General features: G+C 47.6%; 1 protein-coding gene across 1 annotated transcript in view; it reads left to right on the top strand.

Annotated features, from left to right (window-relative positions):
* Positions 1-368: 368 nt before the first annotated feature.
* Positions 369-21,441, top strand: part of IDH1 (isocitrate dehydrogenase (NADP(+)) 1) — a 23,733-nt gene continuing 2,660 nt past the window's right edge. The window contains exons 1-9 of the mRNA XM_004701576.2: positions 369-474; positions 1,372-1,445; positions 4,125-4,262; positions 7,614-7,905; positions 11,062-11,167; positions 14,578-14,755; positions 15,819-15,970; positions 19,390-19,530; positions 20,281-20,443. Of these exons, the coding sequence (XP_004701633.1) occupies positions 4,141-4,262; positions 7,614-7,905; positions 11,062-11,167; positions 14,578-14,755; positions 15,819-15,970; positions 19,390-19,530; positions 20,281-20,443 (1,154 nt within the window). The 5' untranslated portion in view covers positions 369-474; positions 1,372-1,445; positions 4,125-4,140. The remainder of the gene's footprint in view (positions 475-1,371; positions 1,446-4,124; positions 4,263-7,613; positions 7,906-11,061; positions 11,168-14,577; positions 14,756-15,818; positions 15,971-19,389; positions 19,531-20,280; positions 20,444-21,441) is intronic.

Here is a 21,441-nt window from a genome sequence, read left to right as displayed (position 1 = left end):
GCATTCCACCACACCGACACGGAGCGACCCGTCGCCCTCCGGGAGCCTCGTTCTGTGTCTTCACCGGGGCTTGGGAACCCGACTCTTACTAAGGCGGAGTCACCCTTCCCCGCGTCGGGGAGCTGGGCGCCGACCACTCGCGAGCCTGCAGGGGGCGCACGCCTCTTTCCGGCCCGGGGAGCACGGGCGGGGCCGGCGGCCTGCGGCGCTTCCGCTCTCGCTTCCAAGGAGCACGGAGAGCCCGCCCACACCGGTGGGGACCGGCCTCGCTGATTGGCCGCGCGGCGGGGGCGGGGCTCTGGATGTGGGCTGAGGAGGCCGGGCCTGGGCGGGGACAAAAGCCGGGAGGAGTAAAGGTCCCGCGCTGCCGGCTAGCCCTCGGTTTTCTGCAGAGCTGGCGTCGGAACCCCGGGCAGCTGGAGCGGCGGGTGCACGCTGGTGGTCGACTGCTACGCCCCGGCTCCCCCTCTGCAGGTAACCTACTGCAGGCCGCGACGGGCGGCGTCGGGCCGGCTGCGGGGCACGGCTCCGGTTCCGCGTCAGGGAAAAAGGAGGAAAGCAGCTCCGCAGCAGGGACGTAGTGGCGAGGCCTGGATAGGAGGAAGGGATCAATCCAGACATGTGTCCCAGAAGTGGGACTGGGAATGCCGAATGCTGGGGGGTGGGCATCAGGATACGAGGAAGATGCTTGCAGTGACGAGTCCCGCGAACCTTGAGCTGTGGAAGATGGCCGGGAGGCAGGCGTGGCGTAAGAGGAGGAATGAGTGCGGGGCGAGGTGCCGGCGGAGGAGCCTGGAAGCCTAGGACTGGGCGTGGAATGTCGGCCTGGACCCCCGGGACGGCCCCGGGGGCCGGCTGGAGGAGTAGTCCTAGGGGGCGTGGAGGGGGCGGAGCTCCAGGTGCAGCCAGAGTTGGCTGGGGACGGGGGTACACCCCCGCCACGCCTGGATCTCAAGTCGTGGGCCCAGAGGTTGTAAGGCCTGGGAGCTGTGGGGCACGGGGCGGGCAGGGAAGCTTGGAAGGAGGAACCGAGCCAGCTACGGTTGCAGCCCTCTTGCACAACGGCCCCTAGGACGTCTGCTGGTCACAGCTTTGTACCCAAGGGCGTCCGAGTCCAGGGACTGGCTAACGGAAGAGGACCCGGGGACACGCCCACGCAGGCACCCTCCCTGTATGCCCAGGAAGATTCCTGATCTTTTGACCTGTATTTGGAAGATTCCTGCTGACCCCAAAACGCCCTTTGCCCCTTTGGGTACAACTCCATATAGTACCAGAAATAAACCCAGCTGTTGAGCGGTGTTTAAAAACAACCAAATGGCAGTGGTGTTTTGTAGCACGCTTCTACCTACCGCCTTCTCTGTTTGGTTTTAGGAGAGAAACTGCGTTGAGCTGAGTTGGTCAGATTGAGAGGCATTGGGGTGATTGCACGTGGAGGCACCGTCCAGGTGAGAATGCAAGTCCCTCTTTTCTGCACCTTCTGTGACAATCCTCCTTCTCAAGGGGGCTGGGTTCCCAGGAGCAAAGCCACTGCTACGCGGGGCAGGGTTTCTTTCAGCCCATTGTCTGTTCACCAGGCAAGAGATGCCTTTTGCCCAGAAATTATTGTTTTTCATGAACTCACATTTAAAATTAAAAAAAAATTTTAACTGGCCAGAAACCCAGTAGTGATGAAAACATCCAAACAGGGTAAGTGGCTCTTCCTTCTTAAATAGCTCTGTATTATTCCAGGCCTGTTTTCTGGAATCCCACAAGTGTGTCAGGAAATTGGAATTCAGCTGCATTGAGGCTAAATGACCCTAGAGACTCCTTCCTTCTGAAGTCAGGGTTGGAGTGGAGGAAGAAAATCGGAGGAGGGGCGGGGTGCGGTGGGCAAAAGAGGAGAGGTGAATTCAGTGAGACCCAAGACCCATCCCAGGAAATTCAGATGTTGAAGGAAGTAAAATGCTGTGCATTGTGGTGAGCCAACATCGACAACAGAGCTTCACTTTCTCCGGTGAAAACGGGCAGAGATGTAACGGACAGTTGACCATTGTGCGATATGAGAGGCAAAATGATGACTGCGGAAAATGTTGATATAGCTGAGAAGGCAACACTGAACTTTAATCAGCCTCGCTAATCTTGGAATTTTGAAAGACAGTGCTATTCACTGTATTTGCCATTAAGGACAAATAGCCAAGTCTTAACTCTTACATTATTCTGGGGTGGAAGACAGCCACATAAATATAGTATCAAGACCAAGATAAACTTGCTGCTGCTCAGTTCACTCTGTTTACAATATGAGGGCATATGTCAGTGGGGTCAGACATGTGCTTTACTTACTCTTTGTGAAAGACATGCAGTTACAGTTGGGACATTCATAACCTTTGGAACACTCTGGGGTTTGGCACTGTGCCCCAGGGTGGTGCAAATGCTAAACACTCGGCTGCTGACTAAAAAGGTGGTTGGTTCAAAACCACCTAGAGGCATCTCGGAAATAAGAAAAAGCCAGGCAATTTACTTCTGAAGAAGGCAGCTGTCAGCTACTGCAAACCTTATGGGATGCGGTTCCTATCTGACACACCTGGGCTTGCATAACTTAGTCTAGGAGTGCATTCAGGTGTATCAGAATCCTCAGTTGCAGCAGTGCTCTGCCTTTGGCTTCTCCGTTTCCTGCCCTCTCCCGCTGGCTTCTATTGCCTCAACACAGCAGTCGTTCCCTCCCCAGCAGTGTGTGCTTTCTTCTCTTCCAGCTGAGTCCCAGTTTTGCGAATTTGGGAAGTTAAAATGGGCTTGGGGAGGTGGGGGGTGAAACGGGAGCCTAGAGGCAGGAATATATCTTGGCTTTTCGTGGGGAACTGAGAGGTACTGTCTATAAAGACCAAATGACTATAGCCCAACTTTTGCAAGAGAAACTCGTAGCAGGCCTCATAATTCTTTTAATATCCGTGTTCCTGACTTTTCCATTCCTCAATTGCAGCATAAGGGGGTAAAAGTCCTTTGTAGTTGTGTTGCTAGAAAGCAGGTAAGAAGGAGCGGAGGCCAATAGCTGACTGACTCCGGGCCTCCTCGGCAACAGTCAGCATGACCTTCTCTGAGCCTCCCAGTTTCATGACTTCTGAATGTTTGCCCTTCACTTACTGTTTCTGGGAATCCGGTTGATTGGTATGTGTGACCACTTTTCAAAATGGCTTCTTCTGCCTCTTGGGAATAAGTCTGCTTCCCTGCCCTCCCAAGTACCATCCCCCCTCCCCCAGCCCGCAGCCTACCCTTGCTCAGAAACAGCTGGAGGAGGGGCACTTGAAGAGGGGATGTTGAGGAATGGAAGAGGCATGTGCTTGGGTCCTGGCCACAGAGTCCATTCTGACTGATAGCTACCCTATAGGACAGGGTAGAACTGTCCCTGTGTGTTTCTGAGACTAACTCTGTATGGGAGTTGAAAACCTGTCTTTTTCCCTCAGAGCAGCTGGTGGTTTTAAACTGCTGACTTTATAATTAGCAGCCCAATGCATAACTACTATGCCACCAAGGCGCCGTGTCGATCTACAGAGCTCTCTGAATGTCTGATTCCCCACTGACTACCATTGCCTCTTGGAAAACTTAGCACCACCAGGAATTGCTCTTTCACTTTTAGACATGATTAAGTTTTCCTTCTGCCTGCGTCACAAGAGCCCATTCATCTCCAGGATAGTTGTTTTAACCACAATAGCTTCATATAAAGGGAAGATGCCAGCACTTGTCACTCTGCACCATGAGGTTCCAGTAAAAAGAGGAATTCAAATAAACAGTACTGTGGAAATCATCTCGTTTTATGGGGCTAAGTCAGTAGCCAAGAATAGATGTGAATAAGGGCAGGTTACAAGGTCAGACACCCCCCCCCCCCCATTTTAGGGTGGTGGCGTTGGCAAGATGGTTTGCTTTTACCCATTTAAGTAAGATGGGAAAATAGCTTCCATCTTATGGTGTGGCTATGTTAGCCACATGTGGAACATGCCACACAATACTTTGCCCACAGAGATGGGCTTCTTTGGATGAGCCAGAGAGGGTTTGTATTAGTCTTTTAGTGATCATCAAATTATCTGTGTCTCCACTTATAATGGACCCACGCGTGATTCGCTATTTTGTTTTTTTTCTTTTCCATTGAAAAGGTTCATTGAAGTCGAAATGTCCCAAAAAATCCATGGCGGTTCTGTGGTAGAGATGCAAGGCGATGAAATGACACGAATCATTTGGGAACTGATTAAAGAAAAACTCATTTTCCCCTACGTGGAGTTGGACCTGCACAGGTAAATGAATGACTCTTCCTTAAGGCAGACTCGGAAGATATCATCCGAAGGGGGGTCCGGGAGACGGTGAGCTTGTTCACATAGATGTAGCTACATCTTCCTAAAAAGCTGCCCTTTTTGGGGTGGGGGGTGGCGAACATGAATAAAATTTTGCATGGTTTATTTTCATGTTAACAAATTGCTAGAAAATGGAACCTAACATTATCTAGGACAATTAGGATTCTTGGGTTTGTGAAGCCCCTGCTTCCTGTGAAGTGTTTAAGGAACACCATCCGTGGCCCGGAAAGGCACAACGAATGTGGAATTTGTTGAAGGAAAAATAACAAAGGAGACGAGAAACTCTGGATATTTTCTGTCACTCCATTAGCCATTTCTCTTTGCACCCCTTTTCCCTTACTTCATACACCTGTGGGACAGCCACGCCCCTCCTTGCAGGAGTTCCCCGAAAACATCTGTGTTCTAAAGGTCTGTGGGGCTTTTTTTCTGTTAATTTCGGGACAGATATGAAAGGTACTATAGAACGCTGTCATTTTCCCTCTGCGTTTTTCACAAACTTGCTTAGATTCTTTGTGCATTTGAACTAGAAAAACCTAACCAAACTCACTGCCCTTAGGTCAATGCTGACCAATAGCACCCTAGAGGACAGAGTCCAGGATCCCTGGTGGCATAGTGGTTATGCATTGGTGCTTACTGCAAGGTAAGCAGTTCAAAACCACCAGTCACGCCAAGGGAGAAAGACAGGGCTTTCTATTCCTGTAAGGAGTTACAGTCTCGGGAACTCACAGGGCGTTTCTGCCTTATCCGGTACGGGATCGCTATGAATTAGCATAGATTCCATGGCGGTGAGGACAGAGTAGAACTCCTTTGGGTTTCTGAGGCTATAAATCTTGACGAGAGTAGACAGCCCCGACTTTCTCCTGCATTTGTACTAGACATATTTTAAAAGCTGAAGCAGCTGAAGACTGACTTGTTAAAACATTGAGTGGCGCATTGCAGCCAAACTGTTTTTGCCCCGCCGTGAGAAGGAGCAAGTGCTTGCAGGGATCCATCAGATATCATGCCATCCTATGAGGCATCGTGCAAGCTCTTTGAGCGGATTAAGCATTTTATGAGTTCTCACCTGTTTTAGAAATTTACAGTAATGCTCCAGAGAACTTGTGGATATAATGGCTGCCAGGTTGCGTGGAGCTTCATTAGCCTAGAGGCATCAGGAATATTAAAGGGCAACTGCTACATGTAGTTGGTGCCCTGGTGGCACGGTGGGTTAAGCCCTAGGTTGAGTTTAGAACCCACCAGCCATTCTAAGGGAGAGAGATGAGGCTGCTTGCGCCCATAAAGATCCACAGTCTTGGAAATCCAATGAAGCAATTCTCATTTGCCCGTCAGGGTCACTGAATTGGATTCAACTCAAGCAGTGGGTTTGGTTTGACTTTTATCATAGCTGGGAGGAAAAAGCTGGAGCATGCTGAAGGCCAAACACTGTTCTCAGTTGTTCCAAAATGGTTGTCATTATATACTGGTTCTTTATGGATGAGAGTGGAGCTGTTAGCGTCTTAGTGGTCCAACCCATATACAAAGGGGCTTCAAAAGGTTCATGGAAGAGCAGCATGAAAAGATAATGGAACTCTCCCACAAATTTCTTGAAGCGCCCTTGTAGTCTATTCTCTTAGAAATATTAAGAAGTGGAGTAAAAACCCACTAGTTTTGCTGCTAGACTCTTCTGTTGAGAAAAGGCTCTGTAGAACACGGAAACTGCCACCCTCACTTCTTGGTTCCCAGGTAACAAGGTAAGAGAGCAAGCAGCTGTGTGAGCTTTATGTGAATTACGCAAGGTTGCTGCCGTTTGGAAATATGTTTGTTGGGGAACAGGTCAAGATTTCAATATGAGCGTTTGCATCATGAGTTGGGAAGTGCAAGGCAAGGACGTCTCCAGAGAAATCTGGAGACTTCAGTGGTTCAGCAAGCTTTGCAGCAGTCTTTTCCCCACAGCTGTGGAGAACAAAATAAATGACCACATGATTGGTTTACAGTCATTGCTGCCGCTCTGTGGACCAACACTGTTCTTCCCAGCTCTGCCTGCCTGCAGACTGGACTGTTCAAGCGTGTCTTGAACTCTAGCTCTCATAGTATGCAGAACCTTTGGTGGATTCAGTTACGGATCCAGGAAGCTGCAGGCTTGTTTCCAGAACCAAGAAGCTGCCCAGGAATTAGGAAAGGTTCGTCCTATGACTCACTGGCATGAATGAGAGTCGCCATTGTTGCTACTGGCTGTCAGATCTGCAAATCCTGCCAAAACAAATCCTTTAAGACAACCCTCCTTTTTTTTTTTTGGCTGAGTGAAAAGCAAAATGTTGCATGAAGGTATGTTTAATTATGCTAATTACAGGGAGAGAAGCCAAGCAAAAGGGTTGTGGTATTGCCACACGATGAGAAGTAGGCATCGGGGCAGAGCACAGTTTTTTCCATTCAGTTTCCACCTAGACAACTCCATTATAGCACAAGCAGTCCAGTGTATCTCTTGGCGCTTTGTGAACTGGCATCTATCGGCTGGGTTTAAAGCAGCCCTGGTGGCGCTGTGGGTTAGGTGTGAGGCTGCTAGCCACAAAGTCGGCTGTTTAAACCGACCAGCTGATCCTTGGGAGAAATATCAGGCTGTCCCCAAAAAGATATAGTCTCAGAAACCCTACCTAGGATTGCTATATAGGAATCAACTCAATGGCAGTGGTTTTGGGGTGCAATCAGGCTACAACTTGAGAGCATTGGTGGTTTATGAGTTGAGGCCTAGGTTTGACTTCCAGGTTCAGTTTCAGCCAGTGCACCTCCCACAAAGCCACCACCCATGCGTCAGTGGGACTTTGCATGTTGTTATGATACTGAACAGGCTTAAATAGAGCTTCCAGACTAGGAAGAAAGGTCTGGTGATCTTGTGGAATCAGCCAATGAAAACCCTGTGGATTGAAACGGTCCAGTCATGGGGATGGTCCAGGGGAGGTTTCATCCCTTGTGCATGGATTTGCAATGAGTTAGGGACTGACTTAGCAGCGGTGCTAAAACTGAGTAAATTTAGGTGTTTTTCAAGCCTTTCAGTCTCTGCAGAGCAAGCCCCATATGCTCCCACTGCTGTAATTGTTGCCACCACTGCCATCCAGTCAATGCTGACTCATAATGACCCTGTAAGACAGAGCAGACAGACCCCTTTCTGCCAAAGAGCAGCTGGGCTGGTGGGTTCCAACCAGTTAAATCAACGTTTCGGTTAGCAGCTCAATGCATAACCCACTGTGCCACTTACTATGATGATACAGATGGTAATACACGCAGTAACCCAGCAGTGATAATGCCTCCTCCTCCCAGCTACGATCTCGGCATAGAGAATCGTGATGCCACCAATGACCAGGTCACCACGGATGCTGCAGAAGCGGTAAAGAAATACCACGTTGGCATCAAGTGTGCGACCATCACCCCCGATGAGAAGCGGGTTGAGGAGTTCAAGTTGAAACAAATGTGGAAGTCGCCAAATGGCACCATCAGAAATATCCTGGGAGGCACTGTCTTCAGAGAAGCTATCATCTGCAAAAACATCCCCCGCCTGGTGACTGGATGGGTCAAGCCCATCATCATCGGCCGCCACGCTTATGGAGACCAGGTAAGTCACTGCAGCGTGAGCGCACCTGCATCTTTGTCTTTGGCTGCCCGGTAGTGCCAAGTGATAGGTATTGTACTCTTATGCTTGGGGTCTGCTTGCGTTAAGTGCTAGATTGAAAATGCTTGTGCCAGTGTGTCTGTCTGTATAGTTGCCTTTATTTAAATATTATCCAATATACTGTATATACTTGTGGATAAGCCGAGTTTATTTTTATGCAGTTTTTGTGGTAAACTTAGGTGCCTCCGCTGATGTTTGGATCGGCTTTTACTCGAGGATATACGGTGGATTCCTTTAGATAGGCACCCAGCTCAGCACACATGGCTTTTCTTACATGTGCTGGTTTTTGCTCTTTCTTGTTCTTGTTCTCTGATTACGGTAAACCATGAGTTGCCTTTTCTTTTTTTTTTATTGGAAGTTTCAGGTGGCCCGACCTAGTATTTTGATCAGTGGGTCTCAGCCCTGGCTGCACAAAAGGAGTTCCTTTGAGGATTTTGTTTCTTAGTTTGTTTATTTCCGTTCCAGAGGCTAGTCTCACCTCGTACCAGTTAAGTAGTCTCACCCCGTGCCAGGGAAGTCCAAAGTTCGGAGCGATTTCAGTCGTTTAAAGCCCTCCAGGTGATTCTAATGTGCACGTAGGGTTGGGAACCACCAAAGACATGTTCATACATAAAGGAAAAACAGACTCTCTTAGCTGGAAAGCAGTCTCTCTAAACTATCACTTCCCGCTAAGAAAAAAGTCAAATCTCCATTTCTGAATTTCTGCACAAGTAGATTCATTGCCAAATGAAGCAGAAAGACAGCTACTACACAAACTCCAAATTCTGTGCTAATGCCAACGTTTCAGACTTCCCCAGGAAGCAGCCTGTCGCTCTTAGAAGCATTTGAAAACAGGGTTCTCTGTGGTGAGACACCGAGGCTTCTTAGCTGTAGCCATCCTTGGAGCAGTGTTGCCAGCGCGGCCGCTTTTCTTCCCGGTGCCGCGGCTTGGGTTTAGTCCCAGAGAGGGCCGGTTCGTTTTGTTCCACTCCTGGCAGCCAAGCTGTTCTCTCAGCCTGGCCGGTCTCCTCGTCACCTCCCTCAGGCCAGGGGCATGCAGTCCTGGGAGCACCACTCTAAGCACTTACTGGGTCAGAGATGCCTCTTTGGGTCCTTATTGCTCTTTTATTATTATTTTTCTATCGTTTGGCATCGGTCACTTGAACATATGGTCATTGTGTTTATTAAAGTCCAGATTGAAAATTTCGAACATCAAGTTTATTCACTGGTCATTTCTTTCTGCCTAAACCTACGCAGGGGAGCCCTGGGGGTGTAGTGGTTACACGTTGGGCTGCTCTGCTGGAGGAAGATGGCACTTTCTACTCCTGCAGACTCACAGTCTCGGGAAACCCACCGGGGCGTTCTACCCTATCCCCTAGGCAGTGGTTCTCAGCCTTCCTCACTCCGCAAGCCTTTCAGATGGCTCCTCGTGGTGATGGCCCCAACCATAAAATGACTTTTGTTGCTTCTTCATAACTCATTTTGCTACTGTGTGAATCTTAATGTAAATACCTGAAATCCAAGATGTATGTTCATTGTTACAAATTGAACATAATTAAAGCATAGTGATTAATCACAAAAACAATATATAATTATATCTTGTGAAATATTTATTTCTAATTACAAATAAATGAAATTTTGTCTTGAAGCATGGTGTAGCGTGGGTAACAGTCCTCAGGACGGGGACTCGTAGGTGGGCGTATCTGCATGTGGGCGGACCCGCCTGGAGAGCGATAGGGGAGCGGTGTCTCGGCTCCTAAGACCATTGGAAATAGGTGCTTTCTGATGGTCTTGGGTGACCCCTGTCAAAGAGTCCTTTGACTCCCCAAAAGGGTCACGACCCACGGGTTGAGAACCGCTGCTATAGGGTCTCTGTGAGTCAGAATTGACTTGATAACAGTTTGGTTTTGGAGCTAACCCTACAAAAAGGGATTATGTTCTTAGTAAGAGCTTCTCTCTCTCTCTCTCTCTCGAGAAATAGGCAGCCACTACTACCCGTAAATGAAGGCTGCTGTCAGAAGTGTTCTAGGGGAGAATAGGTGTCTCCTCTTCATTGTGGGCTGACAACGCTGTATCCACTGTCAGTGGCATTGCCCTGCACTGACCTAAACAAGCAAGTGTGGCTGGGACCTGATGCTGAATCAGTAGACTAGTGGGTGGCTGGTGTGTGCCAAGCACAGTTCCCATGAGAATAGCTCAGCTGTCCTTGGATAGCCCTTTCCTAGGGGTCATTAACTGGGCGCAGCTGCTTTTAGAATGCTGCCGTCACATGGACAAGCCCTGGGCCTGGCCTTAGTAGCAGTGGTAGCCATGAAGACACTGAGCCCTGAAGGTCTTAGTAAGGACCAGAGCCCAAGTGTTTGACCCTAGCAGAATCACTCACCCACGTCAAAATTCCCCTAAGGTTAAGAGTCAAGTGATATGATTCAAGTCCATCCCCTAAGCCATGTGGAAATCAAACCATCAGTTCTCTCACCATCATCATCAAGAAATAACTATTGTTGTCATCCCCTCTAGGAAGAGTGTTGCCCCTAGTCCTCGTACATCTCTCCCTCTTGCCACCCTGAAACATTTTTTATCATTGCCCCTTACATGTGTGTCTTCTCACTTAGGTTAGGCTTTCAGCATCCTAAGGGCAAGTGTCTTCCATTATTCCCTGTCTGTTCTTCATCAGTGCTCAGAAAGCTTGCCCTGTACTTGGTAGGCACCCACTAAATACATTTGGTTTGTGATGTGCTCCACTGCTCAGTGAGGGAGCCTGAGTAGCACCAGCAGTCTGCAGTGGGCTGCTAACCTAAAGGCTGATCATTCAGACACACCCAGTAGCTCCATGGAAGAAAGACCTGGTGAACTGCTTCCTTAAGGAGTACAGCCCAGGAAGCCCCACGGAACAGTTCTGCCCTCTTTATACTCGGGGTCGCTAAAGTCCGAGACCAACTTGATGGCAGCTAACAGCCACCACTGCCCACCATTAACTAGGTGCAGACTTCTAGGTCCCTAACTTCTGTTTGTCAGGTCTGCAGCTTTTTTCCCCTTCATAATTCCTGTTTAGCTATTTTTCTTCATTATCTTGTGAAATTAAGTTTACTCATATTTACTATCTTTTCTTCTTCCAAACAGTACAGAGCAACTGATTTTGTTGTCCCCGGGCCTGGAAAAATAGAGATGACCTACACGCCAAGTGATGGAACCCAACAGGTGACGTACTTGGTACATAATTTTGAAGGTATGCATAATGATAGCGCAAGCCACATCTTCCTCTTTTTATAGCTCATTTGAGTGCCACGATTGTAGTTGACGTCCTAAAGTAGTTGTGTGGCTGCCTGACCATAGGATCTGTACCAGTAACATTTCAGTAGACCCCAAACTCCTAACAAAGAAAAGTACCTCTGTTCCACAGGATGCGTCAAGGAACAAAAGGGACTTGAGAATGAGGAAGAGAGTGTATGTGGACAATTCCATGCGCTCTTGCTTAAGGAATCTGGGAAGTAGCTGGAGATGAATCCCAGTCACATTCTCCTAACTAAAAATGATTCCCCAGAATGTCCCCCCATAATGCCAACTTCTATTAAGCACATGGTTGCTCTCCAGTACGCACAGAGGTAATCTGCCATCCGAGCAATCAGACCCTATTGTCCGACCCATCCTAGGCACAGCCAACTCCCTTCTGAAAGAATCATAGATTGTTCCCTTGGAGAAGAGCTCAGAGACACTTATGGTCAAGACAGTTCAAGGAAGGCCAAGGTTAAGCTGCTTGTTAACTCTAGAACCCGCCCACCTTGTTACCTATATGCTTACAGCAGGGCTTGCTAGCCCAAGACTATGTAAGCGTGTTGGAGAATGCATTAGCTCCCACACTCCCACACTGGGATTCATCTCCAGCTACTTTCCAGATTCCTGTGGAAGAGGGGAGCACTTGCATGTGGTTTGTTGTCTCTTTAATTTACCCTGCAGTTGCACAACTGCCCTTAGGACCCATTTGGTTGTAAAGGCTGGTCCCCCACAGAAAAGGGCCAGGAATCTGATCTGTTCCAATGGTAAAAATTAAATGCTGGTTGTCCCAATTTACCCAGTATGTAATAATTCTGTTTTTGCCGGAAGTACTTGTGCTAGGTATTTGCTGAGATTTTCTTCTAGCCCTTCTATGTATTTGTCATTTGAAAGTAGAACATTTGCTGTTTGTTTTTCCCTTCTAGCCATCCATACCCCGGCATGAAAAGGTCATTACAACAAAACCCACCCAAAAGCTGTTGAGCGAATCAAAGGTCCCTCTTTTTTCCACTTTTCAAGTTCTTGAGTCCCTTCACCTCCTCACCCCACCAGCACACAGCTTTCCTTGCTGTTTGTTTCCCTTGCCTCTTGATTGAGACCTGACTCCGGCAGGGGCTCCTCTAAATAAGATCATTTTAAAGAATCTAGTGCTGCTAGTTTCAAGGACTCTCACTTTGTGAGCCCAAGTTAACCTTGGGCAATGGCATGGATTCAAGGACTTTGTTTCAGTAATAACAGAGTTGGAAGAACAGTCGTTGTGACACACCAGAAATTACATATAACTTAATTATTTCAACTAATCAGAAAGGAACTTTCAGTACCCGCTAGGAAACTAAAAAAGTGTTCATAGAATATTTGAAATTAAAAGTTTTCCCCGGTAAACAAGCGGCCATCTAGCGCAGAAGCAACAAAGCCCACATGGAAGAAGCACACCAGCCTGTACGATGATGAGGTGTTGAAGGAATCGGGTATCAGGCATCATCAGAACAAAAAATCTTACCATAGTGAATGATGGGGGAGTGCACCATGGTGACCCAAAGCCCATTTGTAGACCACTGGACATCCCCTTACAAAAGGGTTTCAGGGAGGAGACGAGCCAGTCAGGGTGCGATGTAGCAACGATGAAAAATACAACTTTCCTCTAATTCCTAAATGTTTCCTCACCACTTACTATCATGATCCCAATTCTACCTTGCAAGTCTGGCTAGACCAGAGGATGTACACTGGTACAGATATGAACTGGAAACACAGGGAATCCAGAACGGATGATCCCTGCAGGACCAGTGGTGTGAGTGGCGATACTAGGAGAGTGGAGGGAGGGTGGGTTAGAAAGGGGGGAACCGATTACAAGGATCTACATGTGACCTCCCTGGAGGACAGACAACAGGAAAGTGGGTGAAGGGAGACATCGAACAGGACAAGATATGACAAAATAATAATTTATATATTATCAAGGGCTCATGAGGGAGGGAAAAAAATGAGGACCTGATGCCAGGCACTTAAGTGAAGAGCAAATGTTTTGAGAATGATAAGGGCAATGAATGCACAAATGTGCTTTACACAATTGATGTATGTATGGATTGTGATGTTGTATGAGCCCCTAATAAAGTTATTTAAAACTATAATAAAAAGATAAAAACACTGGCAAAAAATAAACAACTACAATCATTTAAAAGTTTTCCCCATGGCTCCTTGAATGCACACCTATAATTTAAAGTACATGTTAGAATTGTTAAAAGATAAGTAAAGGACACTTTTGAAAAAGTATTCACTCTTCTTTCTTGAATGTGCTTCGGCTTCATGCCATTATTTATGTTTTAATAGTCATTATTTTAAAATTGTAAACATTCTATGCTTCTCTCATTTCATTTACCCTTTCAAGCAAGTTAGAATGTTCTTAGCCAGATATGAAAAGATGTAGCGTCTGGGGTCTTAAAGGCCTGAAGGTAAACAAGTGACCATCTAGCTCAGAAGCAACAAAGCCCACATGGAAGAAGCACACCCACCTGTGCTATCACGAGGTGTCGAAGGGATCAGGTATCAGGCATCATCAGAAGAAAACATTCTATAGTGAATGAGCAGGGGAGTGCGGCGTGGAGACCCAAAACCCATTTGTAGGCCACTGGACATCCCCTTACAGAAGGGTCTTGGGGAGGAGACAAACCAGTCAGGGTGTGATGTAGCAACGATGAAACATACAACTTTCCTCTAGTTCCTAAATGCTTCCTTCCTCCCCCCCACTATCATGATCCCAATTCTACCTTAAAACCTGGCTAGACCAGAGGTTGTACACTGGTACAGATAGGAACTGGAAACACAGAGAATCCAGGGCAGATGATCCCTTCAGGACCAGTGGTGTGAGCGGCGATACTGGGAGGGTGGAGGGAGGTTGGGGTGGAAAGGGGGAACGGATTACAAGGATCTACATGTGACCTCCCTGGGGGATGGACAACAGAAAAGTGGGTGAAGGGAGACGTAGGACAGGGCAAGATATGACAAAGTAATAAGGTATACATTATCAAGGGCCCATGAGAGTAAAGAGTGGGGAGGGAGGGGAAAAAATGAGGACCTAATGCTTGGGGCTTAGGTGGAGAGCAAATGTTTTGAGAATGATGAGGGCAATGAATGTACAAATGTGCTTTACACAATTGACGTATGTGTGGATTGTGATAAGAGTTGGATGAGCCCTAATAAAACGATTAAAAAGAAAGAATGTTCTTAGCCAGGACCTCCTGGGTGGCACATCAGGAAGCCTGGGCTCAGCCGGGGAAGCTGCAGGTTGGGAGCCTGGTTGTCGCAGAGTAGCGTCAGCCTTGTGAGAACTGTGCCTCACTTCCCCGTTTGTCTCCTCCGTCTCCCCTGCAGACGGTGGTGGTGTTGCCATGGGGATGTACAATCAAGATAAGTCCATCGAAGACTTCGCACATAGTTCTTTCCAGATGGCTGTGAAGAAGGGTTGGCCGCTGTATCTGAGCACCAAAAACACGATTCTGAAGAAATATGATGGACGTTTTAAAGACATCTTTCAGGAGATATATGACAAGTAACTGAATTTTTTTTTAAATCTTTTCCCTCAAGCTGCTATTAAGAAGCCGTGGTGATGCTATAGGTTAGATATTGGACCACTAACTGCAAGGTTGGCAGTTCAAACCACTAGCCACTTGTGGAGAGAAAGATGAAGCTTCCGCTCCTGTACAGAATTACAGAAACCCTCTCGTGTCGTCATGAGTCTGAACTGACTTGATGGCAAAACGGGGCTTGTTTGGGTTTAAGCTGGCAGTTATGAACCGGAAACTGTACCCTCAACCCTTTGTCACGGGACAAATCAAGTGAAACCATCCCTTGCATATAAAGATGAGTGGAAAACTTATTCTAATAGTTGCTTCTGGAACACACACATGGTCTCAAACAAGGGCTGCATTTACTTTCCAGAGCCAAGACTGCTGACTGTTTGACGAAAGGTAGCATGCTAGTGCTAGAATGGTCTGGCTGTTCAAGTACGTGAGCTACTCAGCCGGGACCATTTCCACTTTTTCTGAAACCCATTGTTCTATTATGATTTAAAAGTCTGCTCTAGTGCAATCACGTGGACTTAAAGCTTATAACGATGTTGGAGTCAGTGTCGCTGTTGTGATCTAAGTAACTTCCAGTAGGTGATCTGAGTTAACTTCCAGCTTGCTTCTAAGTGCAGTGCAAGCCTTCTGGCCAGGGCTCTCTTTCCAGCTGGGATACCTTCCTTCCTGGGTACTTTGCATTCTCTTTGCAATGCCCATCAAGACCAACTTTAGAAACTAGCCTTAAATAGACCAGGATGATAGCAAGCAGTAGGACAGTCCTCCCGCCCATGTTTTCTCTGAATTTTGAGAAGCAATCCAGTCAGTGAAAAAACACAGAAAGTCACTTAATTCTCCCACGTTTCCTGAAATTGCCTTTGCAGGTGGGAAACTGGGGTCACAGGGCTAGAAAATGATAGGTGTGAGCCCATGACTGTCAGACCCCCAGGTTTATGCTGCTTCTGAACAACACTGCTTCCTATCCTCCCTTTGGGAGCCAGAGACAACACCTGGCACCAAACCAATTTCCTTCTTGTTTCCCCTTTCTCGTAGGCAGTACAAATCCAAATTTGAAGCCCAAGAGATCTGGTATGAACATAGGCTCATTGATGACATGGTGGCCCAAGCTATGAAGTCAGAGGGCGGCTTCATCTGGGCCTGTAAGAACTATGATGGTGATGTGCAGTCCGACTCGGTGGCCCAAGGTAAGGAGGCTGAACCACACACAGGTGAAGCTTGGCCTGCATCAGAATAGGTCACTCTGGTAGTTCAGGGGGCTGTTGATGATCTTTGTGAAATGGGTTGCACTATACGGCCTTCGAGCCCATCTTATTTGAGAGGAAAGGACATGAATGAAGCTCAGACTGGGTACGTGACTTTACTCGGCCACGCCAAAGAGGTTACTCTGTAGGTTAACAGCTACTTTTATGTGTGACTGGTTGAGTCGGAGGTGTATGGTGTAGGGGGTTAGCCATTGGGCTGCTAACCACAAGGTCAGCCAGATCGGAACCACCAGCCGCTCCATAAGAGAAAGATGAGATTTCTACTCAGAAATGAATTTGCTGGTTTTGGTGTGTGCAGGTTGAGATTCCTCTCTCTGCTTTAGTTGTTACCACAGTCTGCAACTTGCAGAGTCAAAGCCCCCAGCAGGCAGCACAACTGCCTGATCTGAAAATCCTGGTTTTTTTCTCTGTTGAGAATGGAAAGAGCAGCTCACCCCAGGCTCCTAGGCCAGGTGGAGTCAAGTGAAGGGCCTGCGCTGTCGAATAAGCGGGGGGCCACTCATGGGACTAGGACTCCAGAAGCCTGTTCCTGGAGCACCGGAGAGCGGTGTTCTTCTGACAACCTTGAAGTGGTTCTGGAACTTAGGAAACAAGTGTGTTTACTGCTTAGCTTTTAACATGAAGGCACGTAGCAAAGAAGCGCCGGGCGTGGAGGGAAATTCCAGGAACCACTCCCTCCAGAGCAGGGGAAGGGCCAAACTCGTAGGACTCCTTTGGGCCTCCCCAGCACCCGCGTGCCTTTTAATTTCAGTTACCCAGGTAGCTTTGTAAACCCCCGACTTCCCAGATGAATGTTTGTATTAATGTTGGTTGTATTTGCCTTGCGACAGGAAGTACGTTTTCTTATTCTTCTGAAAGTTAAGCATCTACTGTTAGTATGAAAATCAGCAGGCCGACCCGTGAAAGCTAGCTCTTGCTGGCAGACACATGAGTCACACAGTCCTCTTCACCCTCATCCCGCTGCTCTCAAGGCTCAGTCTTTTGTTCTGGGAGTAGAGAAAGGAATATCGCTGTGTGATGGCTCCATTGTGAACAAGGAAAGTCATTCTTGTGGGATCTACAATTATGCCAGTGTTCCTAACCGTCCTCACGGCAACAAGAAGAATGCAGACAGGTGTGCGCACCTGACATCCCTGATATATGTTCCGTGAACTAGGAAATTATGCCACGTAAAGGTTGTACAAACACCACAGGTTGTACAGACAAACTCACCCAAATCCAGTGCCATCCAGCCGGCTTCTACGCACAGTGACCCTATAGGACAGGGTAGAACTGCCCCTGTAGGTTTCCGAGACTGTAACCCCTTATAGGAGTAGAAAGCTTTACCTTTCTCCCACAGAGCAGCTGGTGATTTTGAACTGCTGACCTTGGGGTTGGCAACTTAACATGTAACCTCTTATGGTACCTGGGCCCCTCCATGTACATGCCGTGTCATATAATCCATACTTAAATCCCTGTAAAGCCAATTGCAGTAAAACCTAATAGGAGCCTTCCCAACAAAACTCTAGAGCTGTAGCCACAGCGGGTGGCCTTGCCTGGGTTGGAACTCTGTTCCTATGGAGGGGGTGATCCCAGAGCTGGTGGTGGCAGCTCTTCCTGATGATCCCATGCCACCCCCTCAGCAGGGAGCCCAGAAGCCCCAGTGCACCTTCACTCTGGGGGGCTGGGGTCTTGAAAACCAACCGTTAAGGGGAAAGTTAAGGAGGGAGATATTTCTGTATTTCAAATGCAAATAGTGAGTTAGGGAGGTTCATGGGACTAGTAGTATGGGTAGGGCCCAGTCCAAAAGTACAGTGAGAGGAGACCTGAGACCCAAGCTCTGACTGGAAAGCCTGTAGATAAATGACTTGACAACTCCCCAAACCACCCCCACCCCCTGAAGAAAACAAAACACCCACTCCCTGCCGTGGAGTAAATGCCACCTCATAGAGACCATGCTACCAGACACAGTAGAATGCCCGTGAGTTTCTGAGACTAACTGTTAAAGGGGCTAGAAAGACCCGACTTTCTTCTGAAGAGTGGATGCTGGTTTCAAACTGCTGACCTTGCGGATCGCAGCCCGGTGTGTATGCCGTCAGGGCTCCTAGATAGGCTAACAGTAGCAGAGCTCTGTTCACCCTGCTCTGGAGGCATGACCTACTCTGGACTCATGCCAATTCATTCCTGTATTCCCGAAGGTCTGACAACTTGTATCGTCTACGAAGGCTAATAGGTAAACAGACTCTTGATGGGCGTGGTTCTTCAGGTGTGCTCTCAGTCCAGGGTTGAGTGTTTACAAAAGCCCCGGACCAAGTCAGCAGTAAAAGGAGTTACTAACCCCATACAGAAATTTTTAACTCCCCAAAGATGAGTGAAAATAAAATGATTGCTAATCCACATATTCAAAGATAGTGAAGTTGATCCTGGGTTGACTCCAGCACACACATACACACACACACCAGCCTATTTTGAATGTACATTATTAACCCCACTGGTGCTATTGAGCAGTATCCAAAATGGAAGGGGGAAACAAACATTTTTCTAAATTCTAAATGTTTAAAATGGTGGAAAAGAAGAAAGGAAACTCAATTGTATGAGCTTCAAAGTAACAGTGTGCTCTCTGAACCAGAGCCACAGCACAGGGTTGGGTTGTGGGGAGCGCTGAGAGGAAGGAAGGGCAAGTGGGACACTCTTCAGCCCAGGTCATTCTGCTTTGATTGGCCTTTTCTTTCCATTGAGTCTGAGTAGCTTCAAGGCTTCAGGAGACAGCTCATATGAATCCCCAAACTGCATCAGCATGTGAAAATAGAAATCCTATTTTGAGGTCTATCTCTATAGGGGGTATTAATCTTTAAAAACCAAAACCCAACCCATAGGGTTCCCGAGGCTGGAATCTCTGTGGAAGGAGAGACTGCCTGTCCAACTTCTGCGGAGTGGCTGGCGGGTTCCAGCCCTCAACCAGCAACGGCCCCTGAGCAGCTCGACAATCCATGTTCCTTCAGGAACGTGTGCATATATCTACTTCATTCTCACCGTGCCGTCGGATTGGTGCTTTGGTCACTCCCATTTTACAGGGAATAACACTGAGGCACACTAGCTTCTAGTCAGAGGGCTCTGGTGGAACGCAGGCAGATCCCAACGTCTCCATCTGGGAGCAGGTGAAGAAAAAATACAACTTTCCCAAACTCCTCAGCTCTGCGATCTGAAACCGTGACCCCGCTTTCAGAAAAGCCCAAGAATTGAAGCTGCCTTCATGCTGCTTTTGTTTACTAAGCACAGTCAGGGTCAGATCCTTTCCCTCCTGAGACACCCAGCCATCTGCAGACCATCAAACCCAGCGCTCCATGCTCTGCCACTTACAGGTTACGGCTCCTTGGGGATGATGACTAGTGTGCTGATATGTCCAGATGGCAAGACAGTAGAAGCAGAGGCTGCTCATGGGACTGTCACACGTCACTACCGCTTGTACCAGAAAGGACAGGAGACCTCCACCAATCCCATTGGTAAGATGGTGTGTTAATGTCTACGCGGGTTTCTGGTATGAGACGGGCCATCTCCAAAGGGACTCAGCGTGGTTCCTTCCTTTGGCTGCTCAGGGTGGGTGTGCAAAGGCGTCGCCAGATAGCTGATTGGTGCTACTGAGGATAGCCGTTTTAAGGTGCTTCTTGAAAGACACAATGGGGCTCCCAAAAGTTAATGGATAAACCGGAATAAAAAGGCAGTGGGATTCTCCCACGAATATTCTGAAGTCCCTGGCATATGTGTTCTATTTTATGGGCAAATATTCTTTATAGACAAGAATGTGATTAATAAGCATTCTGCTTCTCTTCTGGTGTAGCAAAATATCATGGAGGCTAAGAGCGAAAAGCCATATAGATCCTTCCTACAAGTGCACAAGGAAAGCCTTGTATCAAGGAGGCTCACTACCTGGAAAGAGGAGGCCCCTTAACAGATAGACAGGAGTGTCACTTTTTCCAGGCTTAAAAAAAAAAGCATAAGTGTTAAGCATTAGTACTTCATCCATGAAAATGTATTATCATAAAACACTTAAAAAAAAAAAACAGATGTTTTTGTTTTTTACAAAAATGCAGGTTCTTCCCAGTTTCACCTGGTAAAATACTGGCAACGTTCTTAAGACTAATAGTCCATGTGGATAACATCTAATGAAGTCAGTCTCGGGAACTGTTCAGTGTTTGTGACAGTGAGGCATGATGATGGAGGTGCACCTGTTCTTTTCTCACTCTCTCCTGTAGCTTCCATTTTCGCCTGGACCAGAGGGTTAGCCCACAGGGCTCAGCTCGATAACAACAAGGAGCTCAGCTTCTTTGCGAAGGCTCTCGAAGAAGTGTGTGTTGAGACCATTGAGGCTGGCTTCATGACCAAGGACCTGGCTGCTTGCATTAAAGGCTTGCCCAAGTGAGTGTGAACTGCCCTCAACCCTGTGGTCCAATCACAGCGCTTCCTTGGTGGACTCTGCATGAGTGTTTCCTAGAACGGTATGAGTTGTTATTCATCACCGAGGGCAGCGGTTCTCAACCTGTGGGTCGCGACCCCTTTGGGGGTCGAACAACCCTTTCACAGGGGTCGCCCCATTCAGAACAGTAACAGAATTACAGTTATGAAGTAGCAATGAAAATAATTTTATGGTTGGGGACTCACCACAACAGGAGGAACTGTAGTAAAGGGTCGCAGCATTAGGAAGGTTGAGAACCACTGCTGTAGGGTCAGCAAGCACTCCCTGTAAGCTTTCAGAGAGTGAGTAATTTAGGCTGTGTGGGTGGCCTCTGTGGTAACTGCCTCTCTACCTCTGCTGCTACAGCAGAAAAGGAGTCAGGCGATTTGGAAAGTGTGACAGTGTTCCAAATTGTGTGACTGTTTGGCTTGATGCACAACGCCAAGGTATAGGCCATATTTAGCCCATATAATAGTTTGCTAGCTAGTTGGAAATCATTGTATGACACGGTGCTGAAATTAATAACCAAAACAAGAAAAAGGGACCTCAGAGTCAATTTGATGTCACTTGTTTATTTAAAGTAAGCAGCACAGTAGTGCCACGCCCTTTCCTTACGTGTCTGTAACCATCAAAGATTGCACAGGATTGGTAGCCAATGCCCCAGCTGGATTAGCTGCTAGTTAGAAACTCCTCCCCAAAGTCAGTTTGTGACTATGGCTCACATCAAGAAACACAGAACTTTAACACAAATACTATATCCAAAGAGCATGTCCTTGAGGCTTTGTGAAGGTCATTACATATCCGTGGCAGAAGTAAACTGAACGACGTTCTCCACAGTACAGTCCCTTTGTTCTTTAATTGAGAAGACACCTAACAGCAGACTTATGCCAGTCCTCTCTGGTCCTTCCGATAGAAAGAGGAGTGTTAAACACCTAACAGCAGACTTATGCCAGTCCTCTCT

The sequence above is a fragment of the Echinops telfairi genome, unplaced genomic scaffold (assembly GCF_000313985.2).
Source record: "Echinops telfairi isolate 266 unplaced genomic scaffold, ASM31398v2 ScPeMD7_3;HRSCAF=10, whole genome shotgun sequence".
In the NCBI taxonomy this organism is placed as follows: Eukaryota; Metazoa; Chordata; class Mammalia; order Afrosoricida; family Tenrecidae; genus Echinops; species Echinops telfairi.
The sequence above is the reverse complement of the archived record's forward strand: the minus strand, read 5'-3'. Positions and strand labels throughout refer to the sequence as shown.